At 38.6% G+C, this 22,098-nt stretch overlaps 1 protein-coding gene across 12 annotated transcripts in view; it reads left to right on the forward strand.

The window, feature by feature from the left end:
• Positions 1–22,098, forward strand: part of Grm7 (glutamate metabotropic receptor 7) — a 930,315-nt gene that overhangs the window by 281,507 nt on the left and 626,710 nt on the right. For all 12 annotated transcript variants that reach the window (XR_008214661.1, XR_008214659.1, XR_008214660.1 and 9 more), the window contains exon 2: positions 18,274–18,490. Coding sequence is in view for 9 of the 12 variants with exons in the window: in XM_052722188.1 (XP_052578148.1) it covers positions 18,274–18,490 (217 nt within the window). In the remaining 3 variants the exon portion in view is untranslated. The remainder of the gene's footprint in view (positions 1–18,273; positions 18,491–22,098) is intronic.

Below are 22,098 nucleotides of genomic sequence, written 5' to 3' on the forward strand. Positions count from 1 at the left end.
GAAATTGAAAACAAAGTGCTGCATCATTTTAATGGTGCAAAGCATGGCTCTTCTGAGCTGCTTCCATGGAGTAGGTTGTGACTCTTGTTAGAGGATCAGCCATATGATTACCTTCATGAAGGGAACCTGGAAGCATTGTATGTGTACGAACATGACCAATAATGAAAAAAATGAATTCTAGATTGAATTAACTCCTGCAATTTTGAAAGCAGGTTTAAAATTGTGAATCAGTATACAAATTAAAAGTTCTGTCTTTAAGTCTCTCAAAGGCAGTAATTACTACTATTAATTTCACTCTCTGAGCAGAGGTTTCCTGTGTAGGAAGGGACTCTTTAAAACCATCAATAATCAGTGCAGCTTGGCCCGAAGTACAGTCATCAGTAAATACCAATGCTGTTGGAGGGGGCAATGGATCTGATTTAGTTCTATAAGGAAAAAATTACAGGATGCAAGCATATGAATTTTAACAGATAATGGTCAGGTAGTTCATATGAAAAAGTGCCAGTATATCCTATCTGAGCTACTGGCCAATCTACAGACTCATACGACAAAATATTATACTGTTCAGCTGTATAAGGAAGGATTATCATATGCACATCTTGCCCAAACAATTCTTTACTCTGCTTTTAAATGTGTGTGTGTGTGTGTGTGTGTGTGTGTGTGTGTGTGTGTGTGTGTGTGTGTGTGTATGTGTTTGTGTTTGGTCTGTCTGTCTGTCTGTCTGCCTCTGCATATATGCAACATGTGTAGAGTGCCTTCAGGGGACAGAGGATAGATCTAGATCCTCTGAAGCCAGAGCTACACGTGATTGTAAGACACCCAACATGGGAGCTGGAAACCTAACTTGGGTCTTCTAGAAAAGTTGGAAGCGTCTGAAGAGCTGAGCTATTTGTCCAGTCCCACATCTGGATGGTATTTTATTTCTGGTCTTGTGTCTCCCATTCCCCAGTTCCAGCTGCCACCTATGTTTGTCTCCCTTACTCTGGCAAAATCCTTCTATTACACCTTCTTCATCAGTCACCATAGGCTTGTTCCAGTTCTTCCCGGTCATTTCAGGAAAACACACAGTTTGCATTTGTTTAGGTATTATGATTACACAGTGCCCCTCCTCTCCTGTTCACAAGGTCCAGATTAGGCTAGATGGCTCCTCCTGTTTTGTAGGCTGACTGAGTCATCCAAGTCAGCAATAGAACACTGAAAAATCTGAATATGGCTGGAAATGGGTATGTAGCAGGGTGGGGGTGGGGGGTGGGATGTGGTCCTCAATGTAAGTTAGAGAGCTTTCTAAGAAAGGAAATGGGTGCTGTGTGGGCAAAGAATGAATATATTACTAATGCTCCAACTCAGCAAAGTTGCTGAAAAAATTAATGAATATATATATATATATATATATATATATATATATATATATACACATATGTATATGTATATTCCAATGATCCATCTAAAGACTTAGAAAAATCATAGAAGTAAAATTATCATATTTCTCAATATGTTCTGTGGATAAGCATGATGTGAAGCACCCCCAACAAAACTTCTTGGGCCTCAAGTTAAGCATATGTTGAAGGTTATAACTGATTTATAATTGAAGGAGTAAACATTGTGTGGAAAAGGAATCAGAAAAACTGGCAATGATCTCCATCATGAGTAAAGTTGTGTAAAATTAGAGTTCAAACTAAGTGAAAAGCTGCAGTCATCTTGCAGTACTTGGGCATCAATACTGCTAAAACTCAGAATGGTTGCCTGGCTATCCTAATATGAGAAGAGATGGTATCTGAGGAGGATATAATTATAAATTGAAAGGAGTGATGCTTCAAGGAATAAGCCTGAAAGGATTATTCAACCATTTTCCCTTTTGCCGGGGGGGAGGGGGGGGATCCGTATCAATAAAGCTTAATAAGAAATAAGAGCAAAATTACTGCTGACTGTGAACTTAATAATGCCCCACTGGGAGTTCATTAATATCTCTACAGGTACACTGGAGCATTATCTTAATTGTACATGATACTTTCAAAAATTGCCTTTTACAACGTTTGTGGAAATTGCCCTCTGGAACAAGTATTCTTAGATTTTGTATTGCCTTCACTGGCTATGCAGAGTCCCCAGGAACAAAGAGACTTTATTCAAATTCCCAGAAATATGATGCTCCCCAGATGACTGACCTTGTCAAAGTCGGTGCCCGTATTGTGTTAAGGGGATGGATAGACTGTCAGAGAATAAAGGTTGATGTGCAAGAACCAAAATCCCAAACTGTCTCCCTCCCTTGTATTTTGGATAAATGCCCCTGTACTTTTCTTCATATAAATACCTTGTACTGTGTTTATAATAAGAATTAAGTTTGTCCTGGAGTAATGGTGTCCATTTTGATTTTCTAAATGCATGTATTAATGTAGGCAGAAGCACATCTGGACACAGTTTTGCGCTATCTTAACAGATGTTGACAATAAACTAATGTCTGTAGGGGTATGTCTCCAAGCACTGAGATCAGCTTGCCTAGTTGCTGATTATGTAGGAATTATGAGATAAAATTAAATTTGAAAGGGCTCAGTCTTACCCACACTTAGAAAACGGAGCTATATCACACACCCATAATAATTGATTTTGTATACTTTATGTATGAGAGTTATTTTCTCTAGATTGCTTAATAAGCTGGGCAGTGGTGGCACATGCCTTTAATCCCAGCACTCAGGAGGCAGAGGAAGGCGGATCTTTGTGAGTTTGAGGCCATCCTAGTCTACAGAGCAGGATCCAGGAAAGGCGCAAAGCTACACAGAGAAACCCTGTCTCAAAAACAAAACAAAACAAAATATTGCTTAATATATCCCATCTTTGATTTCCTTCCTTTTTATCTTGACTTTAGAGTAACAATGTTAACAAAAAATAAAGAAATTTAGTTAGAACCAAGAAACCAGAATCCCAAATACCATGTTTTCTGTTTGTATCTGATGACCTTGTTTCTTATGTGTAAAGGAAAAGTCAGGATAGGTCCAACCTATTTATTAAACAAACCCAATGAGACTGAGTGGAGATGGGGGAGCCTGCAGGCACCATCACAGGAGCTCTTCATGAAGAGGACAAAGATCTGAGGGAGGAGGCTGCTAAATGCCTCACTTCATCTCTTTGTTCTTTAAACCATTAGCATGCCAGCTTTCTTGTTTTATATTCTGATGAGAAGGAAAGAAATCCCAAGAAAAATCTCCATGAAGAATAAAGGGAGAGAAAAAGTGCTATTCCTAGTGCCTGTCACTGGCCATCACTTGCCTGCCCTCTAGGGAGCAGTAACTCCTGGTGTTTTGCAACCCTTTGGCCACAGGAAACATGTGCATAAGGGACATACCAAAGTATAGTGTGCTCTCAGCATTATCCTATTCGTTTATTTTCTGTCTAATTCATTCAAAACAGACTGGTCCTGTTCCAGTTCTCCCAGTAGAACACTGTCCAGTGATGAAGGGATGATACATAAGGACCTTGCCCTCCACGAGGTTAAGTACTCTGAAGGAAGAGGGAGAATGATAGACAGATTGAAATGAACATAATTGCATAATTAGAATTGTGAAGCTTGATGCCACAAAACAAAGCAGTTGCAGAAACAAAACAAAACAAACAAACAAAAACAAAAAGCCCATCATCTATTAACCTTCCAATAAATCATTATTTTCCAGAGCAAATAATGGAACTTGAGCAAGAATTTAGAGCACCTCCTAGTAGTGATATGTGACACTGTGATTACTTTATCTCTTTATTATTATTCAATATCAAAATCATTCAAGTGCTGCAATCACTTGTATTTCTGCGCTATGAATACAGGTGTTTTGATGTGTGTATGATGTGAGTTATTTAAATATTCAGTTTTAGAGCTAGAGAAATGGCTCAGCATGCAATGCCCTGCTTTTTGGAGAAGACGGAGCTTTGGTTCCCAGATCCCACATAGTGGCCGACAACTCTCTGTGAATCCATATCCTGAGTTCCAAGGGATCCAATAGTCCCTGTGAGCATCAGGCACAGACACAGTACATGCACACACACACACACACACACACACACACACACACACAGAGGCAAAATATTCATACACTTAAAAATAAATCTAAAAACAATTTTTAAATAAAACATTAAAAAATAAAGGTCCCATTTAATTATTCTAAAAGTTGAATTTGCTGGCTTTGTTTTTCCTTTCAGGTGGAATTTGTTGAACCATACACATGTCTTCAAATATAAAAGATGAAATTAACAAAACCACTAACTTGGCTTTTTCTCTTAAATGTATGGATTTGATGGATTTGAGAAGTGTTGAACCTGATGACCTGAGAAATGAGCCTCTTTCCTGCTGCTTTCGTTACCTGTTTGTTTTCAGATTGTTTAGAAATCATCACAGAAGTTCAATTCAGCATGAATTTCATGTGATAATTTTGTAGCGTGAGCACAAGTCGTTCTCAAAACTTAATTACGTGAAACTAATTTTTCATTTTGTTATCAGTGTCAGACGACTTGGGGTTTGGAAAATATCATTGGAGTTAAGGCAGAATTTTATTTTATTGTTATTTGTATGAAAATGGTTGGGAGAGAGAGAGAGAGAGAGAGAGAGAGAGAGAGAGAGAGAGAGAGAGAAAGAGAGATCATTCAGTGGTTTGGAGATTCCTCCTTAGGGATAGAGCTTAATCTTCCAGTCAGCTGTAAAGGAAGAACAGGCCCAGAGAAGCATGGGTGTGAGTTTGCGTTGTACCAAGTACTTAACCATGGTTGTCTGTTGAGAAAGAGGCAAGACTATGGCTGACACTAACTTTGTAGTTGCAATATTGATGTCAAGAGGAGCTGGGAAGCAGTTTCTACCTTTGGCATTTTGAAAGTCTATTCAGGTAATTACATTTTGTGTACTAAGGAATTCTTTTATACTTAGTTAATTCTTTGAGGATTTTATACAATGTGATTGTATCATACACCCAGTTCTTCCCAGGTCTACCCTTTTCCTTACTGACCCAACTGTGTGGGGTTGTTTTTGGTTTGGGATTTATTTTAACCCTGCAAGACCAATTTGTGCTGCTCAAACATGGTTGGATGTGTGTTCTTCCAAGGGAGCATGGATGACTTACTAGAAACTATACTCTTAGAGAAAACTGTCTCTTCCTCTTCCGGTACCATATAGTTTCCAATAACTCCCCAGCTAGTGGTGTAACATCACACCAACTTCCCTCTCCCAGCTGAGATTTGGTTTGTCATAGGCACACACTGTGAGCACTATGAGTTCTTATGTGCATCTGTCTTCCTTTGTCCATAAGATAATATCTCCTTGGAGTCATCTACCTGCTCAGGTTTGTACATCCTCTCTGGCAATAATTACTGAGCCTAGGGAGGGTGTATATTTGCAGTATACAAGAAATTATTAAGGGTCCTGAAGATCTTTGCTCCACTGTATGTGTGAAGAACTATTCAGTTATTTTTTCAAGAGCTGTTAGACTGTGTTTTATAACACAGTATGGATTAATATGAGACTGTAGACAACATGAGTCAGTTTCAAGCTTCATGTAAATTGAGAAGTAGATCTAAGCTCCAGAGGGAGAAACAAAACTCCCTGTGAATTCTTGAAGCACATGTGAGCCACATAGTCTCATGTGGAAACAAATATACACCATCTTTTCTAAGTCAGCTTATTACCAGTTTATCAAACTGAGAAACAACACTTCAAGTAACCTGGAGATATCACAGCACAGAAGACTGAGCTTCTTTCAAAACACAATCTGTGCATCATTTACATAAGCATAGTGAATTTTATCAACCACTGGAGGGATTACCTTTATACCCACATTGGGGTCTCACAACACCTGGAACTCAGCTTCTGGAGGAACTCCACAGGCCCTAGCATTCATGTTCAAATACTCTCATGCAGAAACACACCCATACAAATAATGCAAATAAAAACTAAAAGCTGTAGAAGCTATACATTAATGCATGCTTATAATAAATCACAAGAATATACTTTATGCAAATGATTCACTGATTATTATTTATACATTCCTTGTTTATATTAAGAAAATATACACACAGTTATTTTTATTGACATAGTAGAAGACATAAAGGGTTTGAGGAGACATTATTTTATTCAGGCCAAGAGAACTAAGAAATAGAAAATCTTAAAGCAGATAGTAGCTATTATGAATACACAGTCTTGTTCACTAACGTGGCACAGAATAAGGATAACTATCAGACATATATGCAGATACTTAAAATTTGAAAGATCTTTCAGCTTGTCTTGATTATAGCTTCCATTCCTGTAAAGATAAAATTAATATACACATAACTATGATAAGGAGACTGTAAATATATATTTGTAATGTATAGTGGCCAGGCAATTATGAAAATAGGAAGCAATGGATGAATTTCTTAAACTTGGTAAAAGAGAGTATAGGAAATAGGATAAAGGAAGAAGGAACTCTTTCCTTTAGTGTCATCGTTTCATCTTGGGTATCTGGAATTAACATTCCATAAAAACTCAGAAAAAATTCAAACATCTATAAGTTTTGACACACTGAACATTTCTAACTACTATAATTGAATTTGACTACCCCTTCCAGTGTGCTTTCTGGAGTTTGTTTTAGCCTTGTAGTGTGTGTGTGTGTGTGTGTGTGTGTGTGTGTGTGCGTGCGCGCGCGCGCGCATGCATGTGTGTGGAGGGGAAAGGGGGTGTTTGTCTGCATGTGTTTGTATGTACATCCTCAGAACAAAAAAATAACATGGGATTTCTCCTGTGTTGTTCTCCCTGATTTCCTTGAGACAGTGTATGACACTGAAACTGGAGCTTCCTATCATTTCATAAAGGTTGACTGATAGCCCCAATGATCTTTTGTGCATAGGCCCATATGTATTAGGACAACTATTCTGCTTGATGTTGAGCAATATTGTACATTCTGATTGGACATTTGTATGCCTTCATTGAGGGATGATTTAATCAAGTCTTTGTTTTATTTAACTGAATCATGTAAGTTGGTACTATGGTGTAATTTCCTTATGTGTACTTGTAGCCTGCACTCTACTATGTGTTGGATATGGATTATTATCCTTAGCACCCAGAGTCTCTCTCTCTCTCTCTCTCTCTCTCTCTCTCTCTCTCTCTCTCTCTCTCTTCCTTTTTGTTCATTTGTTTTTTACACGGACAGTAGGAATTTGAATTAGGATCCTCTTGCTTGGAGAGCAAATGGTTTTTCTGCTGAGCTATCTTCCTAGCTCAAGTTTTAGTTCTTAAATATTACAATGAAGTGATATTAGTTGTTTAATTTTTAAAACTAGTACAAAGAAAATCTAAGAACTCCACAGAATTTTTAGCAGTTTGCCCTTGCCTCTGCAGTATAGAGCACCTCTAGCGAGCTGAGAAATTTAGGGTGAACTACTACAGTAGTAGATCATCCAGGTTAAAATTGCAACACATTTTTTTGGGAAAGTTATGAATTAACCATAAAGATATATACAAAATTGACAAATATGATTTAATTAGTGCTTAAAATTGTTAAGTTTTACAGAAATATATTTTAATCTGTTTGAGAAAATGCTTTTATAACACAGATCCCTAAGGGAAAATGGATTTCTACACAGGAAAAGAGCTTGAGTCTGAAAGCACGAACTAATGCACAGTTATTTACAATGAAGGGATAGAATAAACATGTCTGTATTAGTTCATATGAAGAAATAAGTATGTTTTTTATACTTTTCTCTTAAAATGAGATTCTGGAACAAAGGAAACTCTGATCCCTTGACATGATTCAAGACCCAAAGCTACTTTCATAGACAGTGTGTTAGCAATTCTAGAGAAAAGCCCTTTGACCTTGGCCTTGGCAAGGACATGTTACTGTTTTAGAGGTTGCACTCCAAGCTCAGAGTACAAAAGCAAAAGTATGAAAATACAGTTCCTGCAAACTGAAATGCTTCCATAACAAAGAAAGAAATAAAGTGCAGAGAAAACCTAAGAGGAAGGAAGTGTATAGAGTCATACACCCTCCAGAAAATTATATTAGTTAATCTTATGACTATGACAAAATACCTGAAAGATTTAACTTAGGAAGTCTGTTAGTTGCTTTTCTTTTGCTGTGATTAGATACCATAACAAAATCAATTCATGGAAGAAAATGTTGATTTTAGCTTAGGGCTTCAGGGAAAAAGTCTGTAATGGTGGAGGGATGCTGGCAAGGAGCTGGAGGAGGAATCTGAGAGATAACATTTTAACCACATATAGGAAGCATAGAGAGGAACTTGAAATGGAATAAGAGTATACTCCTTTTTTTTACATTTTTTATTTTAAAATTTTTTTATTCATTTTACATACCAACCACAGATCCCCCTCTCATCCCTCCTCCCACTTACCCCACTTCCTTCCCCACAACTCATTCCCCTATCCCCTTCTCCAAAAGGGTGAGTCCTCCCATAGGGGGGACAGCAAACCCTGGTACATTCAGTTGAGGCTGGACTAAGCCCCTTCCCCTAGCATCAAGGATGAGCAAGGTGTCCAACCATAGGTAATGAGACCCAGAAAGCCAGCTCATACACCAGAGATAGATCCTGGCCTCACTGTGAGAGGTCCCTCAAACAGACTCAGCTACACAACCGTCTCCCTTATGCAGAAGGTCTGGTCTGGTCCCATGCAGGTTCCCCTGCTGTTGGTCTAAAGTTCGTGAGTTCCTATGAGATTGGTTCAGTTGTCTCTGTAGATTTCCCCATTATGATCTTGACCCTCCTTGCTCATATAATCCCTCTTGTCTCTCTTCAACTGCACTCCTGAAACTCAGCCTAGCGCTTGGTTGTGGATCTCTTCATCTGCTTCCATCAGTTACTGGATGAAAGCTCTATGATGACAGTTAGGGTATTCACCAATTTGATTACCAGGGTAGACCAGTTCAGGCACCCTCACCACTATTGCTAGGAGTCTTAGCTAGGGTCATCCTTGTAGATTCCTGGTAATTTCCCTAGCACCAGGTTTCTTCCTTACCCCAAAATGTCTCCATTTATCAAGATATCTTTTATTGCTCTCCCACTCCATCCCTCCCCCAGCTCAACCATACTGTTCCCTCATGTTCTCATCCCCCCTCCCCTACCCTCTATTTCCCCCCTCATCCCCAGTTGACTCATGGAGATCTCTGTTTCCACTTCCCAAGGTGATCCATGTGTCCCTCTTAGGGTCCTCCTTGTTTTTTTAACTTCTCTGGAGCTAGGAGTTGTAGTCTGATTATCTTTTGCTTTACATATAGTATCCACTTATGAGTGAGCAAATACCATGTTTGTCTTTCTGAGTCTGAGTTACCTCTCTCAGGATATTTCCTGGTTGCATCCATTTGCCTGCAATTTTCATGATGTCATTGTTTTTTACCTTTAAGTAATACTCCATTGTGTTTATGCACCACATTTTCTTTATCCATTCTTTGATTGATGGGTATGTAGGTTGTTTCCAGGTTCTGGCTATTACAAATAATGTTGTTATGAATATAGTTGAGCAAGTATCCTTATTGTATAATTGAGCATCCCTAGAGTATATGCCCAAAAATGATATCCTTGGGTCATGAGGTAGATTGCTTCCTAATTTTCTAAAAAGTCACCATACTGATTTCCAAAGTGGCTGTACAAGTTTGCACTCTCACCAACAGTGGAGGAGAGTTCCCCTTGCTCCAAATCTTCTCCAAAGCTTGGAGTACAAATGCAAAAGTATGCACCATTAGCACAGACACTGAGAGCAAGGCTCTAAACTCTTAAAGCTGCCTCTAGTGATTTATTTCTTCTACCAAATATCCATGTCCCAAATGTTCCATAACCTCTCCAAACAGTGGTGCTAAGTGTTTAAATACCTGAGCCTATGGGGGACATTTCTTACTTAAACCATAAAAAAGGAATAATTTATTTGGCTTATGGTTTTTCCTTGCTCTAAGGCACACACCAGGTCATAGAGAGAGGTCTGGATGACAAGCCATAAGCCCCACATCTACAGTCCTGTAGCCCCACACTTGGTAGGTAAGGTATGTCTAAAAACTTCTAGATATTCCAAATCTGTGCCTCAATCTTGTAACCAAATGATAATGCATATGAGACTCAGGGTGCTAAGGATAATAATTCATATCCCAACCACAGTAGAGTGTAGCCCCCAAATACGTGTAAGAAATTTATGTCATACTACCAAGCCATATAACTCACTTTAAAAAAAAAGATCAAAGACCTGATTAAATCATTCCTTAATGAAGGCATAGAAATGACCAAACAGAATGTGAAAAGTTGCTCAATATCAAGCTGAATAGTTGTCTTAATGCATTTATAGAAAACTTTAACCTGAATTTCTAGAAGTACCAAGTGTGAGGATGCATATTTTAGTCATGCCTTTCTAGGGGAACAGAATCCATAGGATGAATATCTATTAAAAGGGATTTTATTAAATAGGCTTGTATGATATGGTCTGGGTAGTACAACTACCCCTGTAACTTCAGCTCCAGGGAATCCGATGCCCTCTTCAGGACTTGTTGGATATCTGTACACTTACATGCACATAAGCACACACAGTCAAACACATTTATGAATAATCCAAAAAAGGACTAAAAAAGAGAGCAATAAATTATTTTAATATGACTTGCCTACTTGGAAATCCCAGGAAAATAAATTGAAAGCTATTAAAATTAATAATAGTTTTAACAAGGATCCAAGTCATATAATAAGTAAGCAAAATTAATATATTTGTGTATACAAGCAAGATAGATGAGAATATCAATTTTATCTCATACATAATGCAATGAAAATAAAATTATTTTGAAAGAAAGCTAATAAGCAATGTGCAAAACCTACATAGAGACAATTATTTGACTTTACTAGGAATAAATAATGGTAATGAATGAATGAAAATTTTGAAATATAATATTTTTAACTTTCTGAGAAGTTCACATGTGCATATAATGTTTTAAAATCATATACAACATGCATTCTTCCTCCTAACTCCTCCCACCTTCCATCTTCCTTATCCCTATTCCACTTTAATTTCATGTTTTTCTTATTTATAGTCTACCAATTCCAGTATTTGTTTTCCATTACTTATGACTGTTTTACTATATAACTAGAGCTTGATTGACCTACTAGGAGCAATAACCTTAAAGAAAACAAATTTTCCTTCCCTCCAAAGCTATCAATTGTGGATAGCTCTTCAGCTAGGGGTGGGGACTCATAAGCACCTCCCCCTCTCATGTTGGAATGGTGATTGACTTGATCTTGTGCAGGTCTTATGCAGACAACCACAGCTTTAAGTGTTCATGAGTGGAGGGGTCCTGTCATATCAAGAATGCACTTTTTCAATTTTGTCATCCTTGATCATTGGATCTTAAAATCTTTCACAATGGTGCCTAATCATTAGCAGGAGGGGTGGTAATATTTGTATGAAGGCTCCTTTTATGACTGAGAACTTGATGGACACTTATTATTTGCACTTTGACCATCTATGAGTTTCTGCCCTAACTACCATCCCCTGTCCTTAGAAACTTCTCTGATGAGGTAAGTTCTGAGACCTGCAAGAATCTCTGGGTAGAAATATATGAATTTAGAGGGCACTTTGATACTATGCTTCTTTAGTAAAATAATGATTCCTCCCTGGAGCCTGTGAGCTCACCTATCATGGTTTTGTGGCCAAATGTACAAGGCACAGGTTTTCACAGAAAGTAAATGTTTATCCCTATTAAAATCTGTGCCAGTATTACACCCATCTTGCCATACCAGTCCTTGTTGTAGCTAACAGTACATACCTTGGTAATACGGTTGATAACTTTTATCCCCCTCAGAAGCCTGGCTAGTACTTTCTTGTATTCTGAAAGTTAGGCAGCAGAGAAGAAGCTTCTGCATCAACACAAACTTTATTTTTCCTATGTCCTATGAACAAAGTGAGTGGTATCTTTAATACCAGGGTCTTGCCATTAAATTCCTATGGACTACTAAACAATAGCAATAGGCTGTATTGTTTAGAGGATTTCAGGGCATGTCTGACAAATAAGTCATAGAGTGTCTTAGTTATTTTTCTATTGCCATGACCAAAACAAACAAACAAAATTAAAAAAAAAAGTATGATGAATCCAACTTACAGAAGAAGGTGTTTTTAATAGGGGCTTACAGTTTAAGAGGATGAGTACTTGACCATCATGGCAGGCAGCATGGCAGGAGGCAGGCTGGCTCAGCACTGCAAAGACAAAGGCACTAAAGAGATTTAACAAGATATTACTAGAGAGCCAGGGATTGAAATATCATGTGCTTGTAGTTGTCATTATCTGCATTTTTCAGCAATATTATAACATTAATTTTCTAAAACAAAGCAAAAACTCATGCCAAATTTTATTCCCTACAAGGTAGGTTGCAGTTGCTTCTAATCCTATTTTATCCTCATTAACAAAATCTTTCATCTGTGATAGGTTCATTTTTTTTGTTTTGTTTTTGCTTTTTTATTTATTTATTTATTTATTTTGCAATACAATTCAGTTCTACATATCAGCCACGGATTCCCCCGTTCTCCCCCCTCCAGTCCCCCTCACCTTCCCCCCAGCCCCCCCCCCCCCCATTCCCATCTCCTCCAGGGCAAAGCCTTCCCCACAGACTGAGGTCAACCTGGTAGACTCAGTCCAGGCAGGTCCAGTCCCCTCTTCCCAGGCCTAGCCAAACAATCCTGCATAGGCCCCAGGTTTCAAACAGCCAACTCATGCAATGAGCACAGGACCTGGTCCCACTGCCTGGATGCCTCCCAAACAGATCAAGCCAATCAACTGTCTCACCCATTCAGAGGGCCTGATCCAGTGGGGACCCCTCAGTCATTGGTTCATAGTTCATGTGTTTCCATTCATTTGGGTATTTGTCCCTGTGCTTTATCCAACCTCGGTCTCAACAATTCTCGCTCATATAAACCCTCCTCATTCTCACTAATTGGACTCCCAGAGATCCACCAAGGGCCTAGTCATGGATCTCTGCATCCAGATCCCTCAGTAGTTGGATGAGGTTTCTAGCACAACAGTTAGGGTGTTTGGCCATCCCATCACCAGAGTAGGTCAGTTCGGGCTGTCTCTCGACCATTGCCAGCAGTCTGTTGTGGGGGTATCTTTGTGGATTTCTGTGGGCCTCTCTAGCACTTTGCTTCTTCCTATTCTCATGTGGTCTTCATTTACCATGGTCTCCTATTCCTTGTTCTCCCTCTCTGTTGTTGATCCAGCTGGGATCTCCCGCTCCCCCAAGCTCTCCCTCCCTCGACCCTCACCCTTCACTACCCCCACCCATGTCCAGGCTGTTCATGATGGCCAACAGTCCAATTAAGAAATGGGCTATAGAACTAAACAGAGAATTCTCAACAGAGGAAACTCAAATGGCCGAAAGACATTTAAGGAATTGCTCAACATCCCTAATCATCAGGGAAATGCAAATCAAAACAACTCTGAGATACCACCTTACGCCTGTCAGAATGGCTAAGATCAAAAACACTGAAGACACCTTATGCTCGAGAGGATGTGGAGCTAGGGGAACTCTCCTCCACTGCTGGTGGGAATGCAAGCTTGTACAACCACTTTGGAAATCAATATGGCGCTTTCTTAGAAAATTGGGAATCCATCTCCCCCAAGATCCAGCTATACCACTCTTGGGCATATACCCAAGGAATGCTCAACCACACCATAAGAGCACTTGTTCAGCTATGTTCATATCAGCATTGTTTGTAATAGCCAGAACATGGAAACAACCTAGATGCCCTTCAACTGAAGAATGGATAAACAAAATGTGGTACATATACACAATGGAATACTACTCAGCAGAGAAAAACAATGACATCATGAGGTTTGCAGACAAATGGATGGATCTAGAAAAAATAATCCTGAGTAAGGTAACCCAGACTCAGAAAGACAAACATGGTATGTACTCACTCATAGCAGGATACTAGACATGGAACAAGGATGACTTGTCTGCTACTCACATCACCAGGGAGGCTACCTGGAAAACAGGACCCCAGGAGGGACACAGGGATCGCCCAATGGTGGATAGGTTCATTTTTATCAGGAGAAAAGACTAATAATAAGATACATTTTAGGTTCTGCAATTAAATATTAGAAGTATCCTCAAAGCAATAACTACATAAACTTGAAAATCTGCTTGAAAGCAAGAAGCTGAGCACAAGACCTCATTGCTGTGTAAACATGCAGGATTGTGTATCATAGATTATAGAAATTTCTCCACTCTTTCATCTCTATTACTGGAAGGATTATTTCTATGCAATGCATTTTGATCTCAGAAGTTAAATCCATTTGATCTTTAGTTCATTCCATACTCTAGGATTATATGCCAGGTGTTGACATAAGTAAAATATTGAAGTGGAGGTGTGCATGGTCCTGAATAGAAATTTGGGCCTTAAACCTGGAAGAGATAGACATCAAATAGCAATAATTGAAAAAAGGTAGGTGATAGTGAGGAAAGGAATCTATTTTACCAAGATTTTCATAGCTGTAATTGATGGATAGTTTAGAAAATGCTTTGCCATTGTGGTTCTCTGTAATTCTGATGTTTCTTCCCCGGAATATAAACGCAAATATGAGTGGCAGACTGGGTATAACTTTATTAACTCACTTTCAGAGGTGGGAAGTGATTTGGGCAGGGACAACATCTGTGCATCATCATGAGTCTTCTACATTTCATCAAATGAAAATTAATGGCAATGTCTTGACATGCTTTGCCTTGTGTCTTTTCATTTCTAGTAAGGAAACTACTGTCAAGTCCCACTCCTCTCTCCCCCGTGTTTCTCCCTGAAGCACTATCAGTGAAGATTTTCTTTCCCTAGTAGTTAAATCCTTCAAACTATAAACATATACATAGCCCAGACTGTTAAGGTGTTTGTGTGAGCTTCACCCAGGTGCTTAAATAAATTGTTTGAACAGTTGTCACAGAATGAGCCACAAATTGACTTTCAGTGATGACATAGTTAATGCTGTGAGCAGAAATCCACTTAGACTCTAATAATCCACTGGCCTTCCTTTTCATGATCATTATTAAATATTTTAGTAAAATTTTGTAAATTAGCATAATTAAGAGTTCAGTTGTTTGCACAGTCCATTTTCAGGCTTGAATGAGGATATTAATTTTAAAGCTCTATATTCTGAGGTCATGATTGAACTCTGCAGCTCAGTGCCTACTCCTTCTATCAAACACGCTAATAAAAATATAGTACTATGTAGTATAATCTAGTATATGATAATGTAGGACACTGAAGAATAATTGATGATAACTAGATGATGGATTGCCTATGAAACTCACAGAACATGATATGTATATTATATAAAGAGTTCAGCATATAATAGATGTGGTTTCTAAAGCAGTCATTATTGCAATAAATGTAAAACTGTTACCTTGCTTTAGGACACAGAGAAGAAATGTAACCTGTGCTAGAGAATTTGGGAAATCATACTGGTTATTTTTCTGTTACTTTGCTAGTATACCTTAGTAAGAAGTAACTTTGGAGAGTAAGGATTTATTTGGAACTGGAGTTCTGGAGGGGAGTAGAATCTGTCATAATTTGAAGGCCAAGAGGCCAGTCAGGCACCCAGGTAGTCGGGTGGGGAGAGAACAGGAAGTAGGGCAGGAGCAGATAGGAAGTAGGGGCAGGCTATAACACTTGAAAACCCATGTCCAGTGATATACTTCCTCCCTCAGTGATCAATGTCTTAAATGTCCCAGAACCTTCCAAAACAGTGTCACCAACTGGAGACCAAGTATTAGAAATACCTGAGCTGTGTAGGACATATCACACTCCAAAAACCACAAAAGTCAAATGTGGAGAATGGATAACATTAGTTATAGTTATATACTATCCTGCATTTTCATAATTATTCCCCAGGGCATGAAATACCCACTCTGTCCTGTCCTGGCATCATGATGAACAATGTGCATCTCTGCCTTGTGAGAAGAGTTGATGATGCAACTAACTCATTGCAGTAGAAGTATGAGCTAACAAGTGATTATGCTCTGATCCCAGCTCTTGCTGATACTCCATTTTACTCCCAGTGCCCCTTGATAGCCATGTAATTTAGTTACTCGAGTAAAGTCTTCAACAGGAGACTCTGAGGCTTCCTAACATTAGTTTGTGCTTCCAGTTTAGGGCAGAGATCCTTCTGGCCAGTGCTGAGGAGCCAACCTGCAGCGTGAGTAGGGGAGCAGAGCGAATCTGACTTCTGTCAGGCTCAATGAGGTTAATGTTGAACTTTAAAGGTGGGGGAGACGTGATCTTTATAGCAGTAATAACTGTGTTTCAAGAGATGAAAATAACTTTGAAAAACAGAAATAGCCAATATCAAATAGAAATTTCAAAACTCAGAAATTCAAAGTGAGTTTGGCTTTGGCATGTTTATGGCAAAATAGATGAATTACCAGATCAGTTTATGCAAAATCAAATTATATTTAGATATCTGAGAAAATATGATAAAGAGAGGATTTTTCATACAAAATATTGTCAGTTCATTATTCTTGTACATAATTACTTGTAATGCTAATTATAGGTTACAACCTTTCAGAAATCAGAGAGAAAAAGTTGGTCACATTGAGAGAGGGATGGAGTGCAGTGCAGAGGTAACTCACACAGTGGCCCTAATGTCAGGTCCTAAGCCATGTTAGTCATCAATAGCGGCTTTGTAACTTTCCTTAGTGTATTTGAGACTCTGTGTATGTGTATATGTGTGTGTTTGTATGTGTGTGTGTGCTTGTATGTTTATGTACTAGTCCGACATATAATTAATACAATATATATGTTACAGATCCTCTATTTGTAAACTTTGATTTAGCTTAGAATTAATGCATTAAAATCACCAAATCCCCAAATTAGCTCCACACCAGAAAAGAGGAGAATTTGATACCTCATGTCCTCCTGTGGTTCCCCAGTTTGGTGCTCCTAGGTACAAGCACTAGTGTAGCTAAAGTTTTCTCCATGCCTGCCTGGCCCATGGTCAGGACAAATCTCTCTTACCCGCCAGTCCTGCAGCCGCCCAGATCCAACCCAGTAAACACATAGAGACTTATATTGCTTATAAACTGTATGGCCGTGGCAGGCTTCTTATTATCTAGTTCTTATATCTTAAATTAACCCATTTCTATTAATCTGTAAGTTACCATGTGGATTGTGGCTTACTGGTAATTTTACATCTCGCTTCCTCTGTGTCTGACTCAAGATTCCTGCTTTAGCCTTCCTGTTCCCAGAATTCTCTTCTCTCCTTGTCCTGCCTATACTTCCTGCCTGGCTACTGGCCAATCAGTGTTTTATTTATTAACTAATCAGAGCAACACATTTAACATACAGAATACCCCACAGTACACTAGAGCTCCTTACAACTAAATAGATTCAGCTCATGTAAGAGGAGCAGATACTACACTAATAGGAAAAGAAGAGACTCTTAAATCCTTGTGAACTGCAAACAACAGGACTTCGAGGTGCCTCCCAGCACCCAAGGAGAATGTGTGATACTGTGGAGATGATCTTCCAAGTGTGAGATCCATTAGAGTAGTGGTTCTTAAATTTCCTAATGCTGTAACTCTTCAATACAGTTCCTCATGGTGTGGTGACCCTGAACCATTAAACTATTTCATTGTTACTTCCTTACTGTAATTTTGCTACTATTATAAATTATAATATAAATATCTGATATGGAGGATATGCAATATGCGACTCCCAAAGGAGTGGCAACTCACAAGCTGAGAACCACTGTACTAGAGTGAAATGTTTGCACCAGGGAACTTCCTTACCTGAACTGGGGCACTACTGAGATATATTATAATGTTCTTCAGGGAATGAATTACCACACAGAAGTCACTTCGATGTGTTCTTGTAGGTCCTCAAGACTCTATACTAATGCCTCATGATGCACATGTAGAACCATAGTCTCTGTGGTCTATGCTGGTCTCTAGATACAAGGCAATTGGGCTTCTTTTGGTATTATACCTGTTATAGTACTTGGTGGATTAATTATGAAATTAATTATTAATTAATTAAAAGCCTCTGCTTTTAACAATCCGTGATGGTTACCGTAGGGTGTCCTCACTCCTTTATCTTATAGAGAGAAAGTAGAACAAGAAGATACAAAAGAAAATGCCCTTCACTTCTAAGAAGGGTCTGGGTGCATCTAGATGGGCATGTAGAATGGTAACTGGGCAGAATACTCATTCAGTACACTGCTCAAGCCCTGTCTTTTGAGTGGCTTGTCCTAAGTACACATGAGTCTGTCCCACCCTCCTGGTGTGTTCTCACATGGTGTTTTCTTGTCATTTCAGATACCTCAGATTAGTTATGCATCCACGGCTCCCGAGCTCAGTGATGATCGGCGCTATGACTTCTTCTCTCGAGTGGTCCCACCTGATTCCTTTCAAGCTCAGGCCATGGTAGACATTGTAAAGGCCTTGGGCTGGAATTATGTGTCTACTCTTGCATCTGAAGGAAGCTATGGAGAGAAAGGTGTGGAGTCCTTTACACAGATTTCCAAAGAGGCAGGTAGGAAGTGATTGTATTGTCAAACTTACTATACTCTTTAAACATCCCTGCTTTGCAGAGTTTTCTTGAGATATTATTAAGTGAACAGTATACATAATCACCGCCATGCCCTTGATCTTACATTACTCCAGGTCTGTGACTGCATCTTTGAGGTCTTTATCTACAGCATGTTGTTTCTTTTGGAGAGATTTTCAAAGGTGTTAAACTGCAGCTCCTTGATACCAAGAGATGATGTGAACAGAATAGACAGTACAATGGGTGCCTAACTTCTGCCTAAGAGATGTGGAGGAGAACTCCAATCTGTTTATAGACAGTGAGACAATATGGCTGCCTGTGTCCATCCATGATGTGAGTTCCTTCTCAGTCTTTCTCCTAAGTAGGAGAACTGTTTAGAATTATATGAACACCATCACAAGGCCACCTTGATTTTATGAGTATCTGATGCCTTGGAATGACTTGGACAAAACGAGCAAAACTGACTAAGAGATAGAATGTATTTAGGCAAACAGAGCTTAAAATTGAGACTGCTTTCAGAGAGTCAATTCTAGTTAGCAGCACTTGCAAGAGATTTATTCAAATTTATTAAATTTGCTTAGTGGTTGGCCAATGGGCTTAATGTTTTATGTATATAATGAACTTGGGAATTCCTTTGTGGTTCTTTTTATGACACTCCCCTTTCAATGGGGTCTCTTGAAGCCCAAGCTATCCTTGAACTCATTATTTAGCTAAGGATGAACTTCTCTCCCTATTTTTGTCTTCTAAGTGTTAGAATTCTAGTTGCCTACACCCTGCCTGGTCCTATGAAGTTATGCTAAGGTAAAACAATCAATTTTGTTTATAAGAATTGTATTCAATCGAAATGGTAACTGACTGGTGTAGTTGGTTGACAGTGAATGAACAGAAGGTTCATTTCATGAGGAAAGACATCATTCATCTTGATGACAGAGACTTGAACAACACCCTTCACTATAGACATACTCAGTGGATGTGGCTGATAAACCTGCACATAAGGGAAGAGAGAAGCTTCTTTGAGAATCTCATATTTTTAACTCCCACCACAATCACTTGATGTAATTTTAAGTATCATTGGCCATCTGGGTCCTTCTTACTTTCTGCCTTCAGACTGAGATACTCCTGTTTGTAAGTATCCCTGGCTGACTCTTATTAATCACGGACAATGGTCATCTAAAATATCATTTCTAGGTTCAGGCAGGTTTGCAAACCTCCTTTTGTTGTGTTGGCTCTGCCTGGTGTTTCTAGTTGATCATCCCACAGCTCTGATCACATCCCCAAGCCTCTCACTGGAGAACATGTGTCTCTCATTCACTTCTGTAACTATTGTGGTCCTAAGGGAAACAATGTCTGCCGTAATTCAGTTAGAAACCTTGGAATCTGGCAGGAAATTCTAACTCTGTCCTTTTGTCAAGCTGTGATATGTAGAATTCATTAGCAGTACATTTTATGAGTCCCCAAAGAGTTACCTAATCATTGTAATGACTATTTTTATTCCTTTCCCTGTCTCTTCCAATCTTGCTTTGATCAAAATAAGGTTAACATAGAGAAATGTCTAAAGTATCTGAATGGAAATAAGTAAGTTAGACAAGGTCAAGAGAAATTGCATGTAAAATAGCTCAGAAATAAAGCCTGGCCACCATGTTGAAATATTTAATTGCTAAAAAAGGTTCCCAATTTTGACATTGAACTTTGTGTTAGATAAAGCAAAGAAAATGCTCATCATTCTTCCACAAAATCTCAGTGTTTATATGGTCACTATCATGTTGAATATTCAGTTAAACAAAACTGCTTTTCTTGTTTTAGGATCAAGATAAATGCTTATTCTAGGACATTATAAGAGACTATATTCTGTAGACAAGTCTCAGGGAGATAATTATATGGTTGCTATTCCAGGTGTCATTGGTTAGAAGCATAAAATATGACATTAGTGTTTCTTATATAATGAAAAAAGGAATGACTTGTAATATTGTATGCATGTTCCAGACTATGCATTTAGCTAGCAAAGTATTGAGATGCTCAGCTCAAAAACAAGACTGTGTCTAGGACAGTCATTTCAAATATAATACTTCAGCCTGAGAACATACTCCTTGGTGACCACCTGCTGCTGCAGACATAGGGGAAGATGTGGGAGTTTTGGGTGACATGTTATGATTAGTTCTACGTGTTGTGGTATTCAGAGAATGGTTATAAGTTATATGTGCTTTGTTGCCAGTGTAATTAATAACAGTAAGCTCAGTATGTGCATCATAGATACCCTACTTCTCTGATAAATAAGGAGAGAGAAATGAGAGACAGAGGGAGAATTTATAGTTTACATGATATGGACTAAGTTTATCCACTCTGACTTAGAGGAAACATGAGGTTAAAAGTGTATTTAATTGCTATGGGGTTACTTGATTTCTTTGTGTGTACATACATTCACTTGTGTGTGGTATGCAAGCATGTATGTATATTTTCATATGTAAGCACAGGAGTGGGGGTTTCTCTCTGTCTCTCTCTGTTTCACTGTGTGTGTGTTCTCAAAATTGACATCAGGCACCTTTCTTGATTCTGCACTTTATTTATCGAGGAAAGAGGAAGGATCTCTTGCTGAACCCAGATTTTGGCAGTCCCAGAGAGCCTAGTTAGGCAGCTAGCCTTGAAGATTTCTCTCTCTGTCTTATGAGTGCTGGGATTACGTGAAACTGCCACTCCTGCCCAGTTTTTACATGAATCTGGGATGTCCACATTCCTCGCATTCCAGTGCTTTATCCTTTCAACCATCTTCCTAGCTCCTTCATTTCTGTAGACTTCTGATGGTGTATCTTCCTACTCATAATGTGATTTCAGTATTTAAGGACACAGTCATGTATTGGACACCATCATGTATTACAGCTTCTAATCAGGCTGCTTTATCTAATAGGCAATCAAAGAAACAGTGATACATTCTAGCTTTGAACGTATTAATTTTATTTAGAATTCTGGGACGTGTAGTTGTTAGAGAATTTGGGGAAATTTTCTAGTGGAACATCAAATAACCACTTTATTTTTCATCTACTGACTCTAGAATATGACCTGTAAAAGGACTCAAGACATATATGTATACAAGTGAAGTGTTATGTCATAGAAATAAGCAATCCACTTATATGGTGTCAGAAAGACCTGAATTTGAGTGTCAGACTCTCTTACTTCTGTACTGTGAACATTTGATACATGATTTACCATTTCAGTCCTCAGCTTCCACAGAGAGAGAATGAGATTCACGAAGGTTGCTTCATTGTGGTGATGTAATAAATGAGATGCTGCACTGAGAAGCAGTTAATACCCAGAAACACCTGGCTACTAGTGCGCCACTCTAAGTCTCTATAAATATTTAAATTTGAAAAGTTTGAAAATGACTAAAATAGATAGTCTTTTAGTCATAATTGCAAATTATGTTGGTAGTAGAGTTACTTCTCTTAATAGGTTTTTACCATATAAAGAAGAGGAAAAGAAATTAGCTAGAGTCTCTCACACACACACACACACACGGGATTGGATATATTTTATATGTACAGGTTTCAATCTGGAGGAATTAACTTCCATGCTTTTAAATAGTTTGGTTCTGAGTATTG

Source organism: Peromyscus californicus, unplaced genomic scaffold (assembly GCF_007827085.1).
Source record: "Peromyscus californicus insignis strain IS unplaced genomic scaffold, ASM782708v3 Scaffold_6__1_contigs__length_162567912, whole genome shotgun sequence".
NCBI classification, from domain to species: domain Eukaryota; kingdom Metazoa; phylum Chordata; class Mammalia; order Rodentia; family Cricetidae; genus Peromyscus; species Peromyscus californicus.